The 6,076-nt window shown below is 41.1% G+C and overlaps 1 protein-coding gene across 2 annotated transcripts; it reads left to right on the forward strand.

The window, feature by feature from the left end:
- The first annotated feature begins 1,832 nt into the window (after nucleotides 1-1,832).
- Nucleotides 1,833-4,421, forward strand: LOC119898164. 2 transcript variants are annotated; one of them, XM_038712359.1, is made up of 5 exons: nucleotides 1,833-2,167; nucleotides 2,272-2,472; nucleotides 2,616-2,972; nucleotides 3,165-3,389; nucleotides 3,538-4,421. In XM_038712359.1, exons 1-5 carry the CDS (start codon nucleotides 1,966-1,968, stop codon nucleotides 3,915-3,917), a joined length of 1,365 nt encoding a protein of 454 aa, XP_038568287.1. In that variant the 5' UTR covers nucleotides 1,833-1,965; the 3' UTR covers nucleotides 3,918-4,421. The 2 variants fall into 2 exon arrangements, with proteins under 2 accessions (XP_038568287.1, XP_038568278.1); XM_038712350.1 differs by having other exon boundaries at nucleotides 1,836-2,167; nucleotides 3,159-3,389.
- Nucleotides 4,422-6,076: the final 1,655 nt, after the last annotated feature.

A 6,076-nucleotide genomic window follows, 5' to 3' on the forward strand; every position in this document is an offset into this window, starting at 1 on the left:
CAAAACTTAATGTTGCACTTATCAATAGTTTTATATTAACAATGGTCAACTGAAGACACAGATTTATCACAAAATGTGCTATTCCCTTCAGCTCTACAAAGCGTTTTTTGGCAGCGTTACTGTTTTGTTTCACTTTCCTGGCTCTCATCAGCCTTGTTAGCAGCAGCAGAATGCAGTGAAAAAGCTCTAAAACCCCACTTTACTCTACCAGCCTATTACTAAATTACATAGTTAGCGAGTGTGGTGGAGCATCTAGCTGCTAAAGAGGAATATTTGTCTCAGTAGTTGATGGACACCAAACCAAAGCTAAAACCAGAGTGTATATTTAACTCACATTCATCACATGGCCAGAAACACGGCTGAAAATTAATGCTAATATTATTCTTGGGCAGCTTGACATGTAAATAAGCAACTGTTAGTTAATGTAACTGCCCCTGAGTTGTACTGCACAGTCCTGACTCAAACTGGCAACCTCAGGTACGGGAGTCAAATTGTGAGCCACAGGTCTTGAGACCAACGGCGCCCCAGAGTCCCAACAACAATAGAAAATGTGTTTGGAACAAATAGGTTCAGCCTGTTCTCTGGGACACCCCGGGAAGAAAGGAATTCTTGTATGTGTTTACATTTATTTGTTTAGCTGATGCTTTTCATCCAAAGCGACTTACAATTGCTATACACGTCAGAGACACCTTTGGAGCAACTAGGGGTTAAGTGTCTTACTCAGGGACACAATGGTGGATGGGTCACAAGGGGGGATTGAACTCAGGTCTCTCACACCAAAGGCATAGTCTTATCCATTGTGCCATCACCACTGTATTTCGTAGACTCTTTTTATGTGGAAGTCACCCGTTGATTTGTGGACTGCCGTTTTGAAACCTCAATTTGGCCGATAGGTCGCCGCCATGTTGAGGTTTTGCAACCAGCGGCACCGGACTTGACTATATTTGGACAAGACGGTGGAGCTAACAGTCGTGTGTGGAGCTACCTAGCTTGCTTAGCTAGGTGCATCTGTAATTCACGTTAACTGTCATTTTAACAGGGCTGACAATTTTATCTAACGAACGACAGTCTTAAAACTAAATGTACTCACCAGAGAAAGTGAACAGTCAACTCCTAATACGCTTTTTCAACGGCACTGGTTAAATTTACACAGTGCCGTGGGTACGAGTCACAGTATAAAAAAACGAGTCAGGTTGCTATGGTAACAACTTGTGAATAATAGATAATCCCGCCCTGAAGCACAATCCATGCTTCCGTGCTTTCTGGTCTATGAACATCATGTTCTAATGAAGAACATATGTTTGTGTGGCGCTCACACATTGAGCGCCACACAAACATTTTCTCATGGAGTTAAAAACAACGCGACTAAGTATGTCGTGATCAAAACCTTTTCACTCCCAACTTGTCACATCTGGTCCATTAGTCAAATCACGTTACATCGCCCTGGATACCTCTTTAGCGTAGTTTTTCAGCGTTGAGGGCACCACAGTCAAGTTAGCAACAATAAATATGCAACATCAAATTAGACTTTCAATATAAAGGTACGTGTTTAGGTCTTAGACTGGATAAAAGAAGCGGAGGCAGTCACTGTGATGTCAGTTATTGGTTTCTGGACTGCCGTTTTGCAGTCTCGAGTTATGTTTCTAGTTAAGAAAATACTCAGATATTTTATTTCATGTTCCCTTGCCCCCAAGCACAAGTTAATATTATGATATTATCTTTATCTCACATTGACGCAAGTGGGATGGCATGAGAGCAGCTAAGTTGTTGTTGAGGCTGATTGTAGTTTCTGATGTGCTCTGTGTTACAGTGATTCAGGGTCAGTATGGCTGGGGAGTGACTTACACCTCTACTCAGATCTGTGCCTTAAAAGGATCAACAGTGGAAATAAGATGCACCTACAGATACCCATCCAGAATAAATGGCCATGTTACTACAGTTGAGGAAACATTCTGGTTTACTCAGATGAATAGATATGTACCTGTGGATCTGAGAACAGACTCAAGGTATGCAGGTCGTTTGCAGTACAGTTGTTCTAACAACATCTGCACTCTGAGAATCACAGACCTGAGAGAGAGCGACTCAGCTGAGTACAAGTTCAGGTTCATAACAAACCAACCAAAAGGAAGATATACTGGTTCACCTGGAGTCACTTTGTCTGTCAGAGGTAACATTTTTGTTGGAAACCATAGAAGTTAGCTCCAAATGCTCAACAAGTGGTGTGCTTATTACAGTTCAGTTTAAAATCATATTTTGTTTCTTTACAAACAGGTTTGCAGGTGGAGTGGAGCAGCTCAAAAGCACAGGTTAAGTGTCACAGCAGCTGTCGTCTACTTGATCAAACCTCCTACATCTTGTACAAGAATGGACAGACAATTGACAAAGAAACATCTTATTCAGCTGACATTTCTCCTGCAGACAGTTATTCCTGTGCTGTGAAAGGACTGGAGGGTTTCCCCTCTCCTTCAGTGTGTGAGTTTACTCCTCAATCTTCCACTCACACAACACCATCTGGTGGAGCTGTATAACTACATGTATTTTTAATACAGACACCCTCATTGTGACTCCTCACCAGCTCTGGTTTAAAAATGGTCCAAAAATATTTTATCTTTCAGGTGTCCGTGGTCAAACCTGCAACAGAGTGACTTACACTGACAGAAGCATCTGTGCCTTCAAAGGCTCATCAGTGGACATTTCTTGTACTTACAACAGTTATTCCACAGATATCAGATCTAAATTCTGGTTCAGTCCTGAACGTAGTCTTCAGTGGCAGAATCCCTCACAGCCTGAGGACCTTAGTGAAGACTCCCAGTATGCAGGTCGTGTTCAGGTCCTTGACACACAGAGAGGACGCTCCACTCTGAGAATCACTGACCTGAGAGAGAGCGACTCAGCTGAGTATCACTTCAAATTCAACACATGGAGCTTTGAATGGAGGAGTAGTTTACCTGGTACAACTCTGACTGTCACAGGTACTGATGAACACAAACTGTAACAGCACATTTAAACTATCTGATGACAAGTGAATGTGCTGAATAGTGATCCTGATGGGAAATCAATGTATGTGTTGTCATAATGTTCTATTGTTTATTTCTCTGTGTATGTCTGCGTGATTCAGTTCTACATAAATAACAACTATTCATGTTTCTTCTTCACAGATCCAGATCTCCAGGTTCAGGTGATCAGATCAACAGACTACACATATAATCAGGCAGACCTGCTTTGTTACAGCAGCTGTCGTCTACCTGATCATTCTTCCTACATCTGGTACAAGAATGGACAGAAAATTCAGACAGAAACATCTTCTTCTTATTCTGACTACTTTGATTCTGCAGACAGTTATTCCTGTGCTGTGAAAGGACTGGAGGGTTTCCCCTCTCTTTCAGTGTGTGAGTTTACTCCACAATCTTTTACTAATATAACACCATCTGGTGGAGCTGTATAACTACAGAACATGTATTTGTAATAAAGAGACCCTCACTGTGACTCTTTGCCAGCTCTGGTTTAAAAATGGTCAGTAATGGTTTTCTCTTTCAGGTGTCTATGGTCAAATCTGCAACAGAGTGACTTACACCGACAGAAGCATCTGTGCCGTCAAAGGCTCATCAGTGAACATTTCTTGTACTTACAACAGTTATTACACATATATCAGATCTAAATTCTGGTTCAGTCCTGAACGTAGTCTTCAGTGGCAGAATCCCTCACAGCCTGAGGACCTTAGTAAAGACTCCCAGTATGCAGGTCGTGTTCAGGTCCTTGAAACAGAGAGAGGACGCTCCACTCTGAGAATCACTGACCTGAGAGAGAGCGACTCAGCTGAGTATCACTTCAAATTCACAGCAGGAAGCTTTGAATGGAGGAGTAGTTTACCTGGTACAACTCTGACTGTCACAGGTACTGATGAACACAAACTGTAACAGCACATTTAAACTATCTGATGACACGTGAATGTGCAGAATAGTGATCCTATAATTTTACATGTGATTAATTGATTACATTATTGTCATAATGTTATTACAATGATATTGTTTATATCTCTGTGTCTGTCTGAATGTGATTCAGTACCACATAGTGATGCCCTGTGGCGTCACTTTGTGGGTGTGGCCAATCTCTGTGGCGTATTTGTAACGCCTTATTCTCATTCTTGGAGAGGTTGCTGCTGGGCTCAGGATGGACCGCTCTGCTAACTTGCCACCATCTGTTTCCCTCCATAGTTTCCACCTTTGCCTTGGTTTCTGGACATGCTGTTATTATTTCTTGCACATTACAACACCCTCACACACATTTTCCATGCATCCATCATCCTGCCCTGACCTGACGGAATCCACTGATGTTCATACCCCATACTTGTTCACTTTTACTTTGGCACCAGCCTTAATTTGGTTCATTTTGGTTTAAATAAACATATTTTCTTAAACTTCTACCATGGCATGTCTCCCTTTTGTTGTGGCCTTTTGAGCCAGGTCATAACAAAATAAAGAACAGTTATTCATGTTTTTCTTCCCAGATCTCCAGGTTCAGGTGATCAGATCAACAGTCTACCAGAATTATACTGAGGCAGAGCTGCTTTGTCACAGCAGCTGTCGTCTACCTGATCGTCCTTCCTACGTCTGGTTCAAGAATGGACAGAAAATGGAAAGCGTGGAGACATCTTCTTATAAACATCAGTTTTATCCCAGAGACATCATCTCCTGTGCTCTTAAAGGATGTGAGGATTTCCCCTCTCCTTCAGTGTGTGAGTTTAATGGACTGTTGTGGAGGGAAAAACATGGGTACACACTGAAATTACAATACAAATTACAATTTCAGACATAACCTTTTTGGAGTCATCTAGATCTCAATGTAGACACAGCAGCATTATTTAAAGAATTAATGAAACATCTACATTTCGACAGATGGTTTTCATCTTCACCTTCAGTAAGTGCTGCTGCAACCACAGTGTGGATAAGTAATGTGAAACTGGAGCCATTTGCAAACTATTACAACAAAACTTAAAGTCTCTTTGCAACAGGATCTGAACACAAACAAGATTGAACATTCATGTTCACTTTTGTAAAGACAACAAGTGTGTGGTTAATGATGCAACTTAAAGGTTTGCTCCCCACCGCCAATCAATATATAAAGTCTGTCATGTGGACTTATTCTGGCAGAAATATTTACAAAACTGCCACTGTGACAAACAATCAAAAAGAAACAAATACATATTTAATAAAAATAGTAATTCGTCTATGGTAATCTATTCTAATCTTTAAGTAAATCATGTTCATCTCTCCTCCAGATGCTCCAAAGCTTCCCTCTGTGTCAGTGAGTCCCTCTGCTGAGATAGTGGAGAACAGTTCAGTGACTCTGACCTGCAGCAGTGATGCTAACCCAGCAGCTAAATACACCTGGTACAAGGAGAACCAAACTCTGCTCAGTGAAGAACCACAGCTTGTCTTCAGCTCCATCCAGTCCTCTGACTCTGGAGAGTATTACTGTGCAGCTGAGAACCAGCTGGGGAGGAAGACAACTAAATACATCATTAATGTGAAATGTGAGTGGAACAAATTCTTAAAAAAACAGCTTAAATCTGTCCAGTCTTTGCAGGAAAATATTTTAATTACACTTTGATGGCACAGTGCTGTCACCATGGAAGAGAGGCTGAATACATTATTAGCAGGAGGAACATAGAACCAGCAGGTGGAGCTGGAGCAAGACTCAGTAACATCCAATCATCAGTACTTCTCATCATTGTTTGAGGAGGTTTGAGGGTTCATATCTGTGTGTAACAATAGGCCTGTCTGTCTGATGCCTAATTATGTTGTTAGTTACTTAAGCAATTACAGCACATTTACTCAATCAGTCATGTCCCACAAGCTTCCATGTTAGTAATCACGCCGCAACTTAAAATACTGTGATACTGAGATATTACATATGAAAGAATTGAAAACTCCATTCCCCTCACCACAAAAGAAATTATATTGTTTGGTTTTAGAGGAAATATTTTTTGGATATTGCTTAAATTTGAAATGCCCTGACAGTTTTGATTTAGGATGCATCATGACGGTGACCCCTATACATCTCTTCAAATGTTTTT

This window comes from Micropterus salmoides, unplaced genomic scaffold (assembly GCF_014851395.1).
Source record: "Micropterus salmoides isolate LMB-PRFRI ecotype aquatic unplaced genomic scaffold, ASM1485139v1 Ms_hic_scaffold_1, whole genome shotgun sequence".
Lineage (NCBI taxonomy): Eukaryota > Metazoa > Chordata > Actinopteri > Centrarchiformes > Centrarchidae > Micropterus > Micropterus salmoides.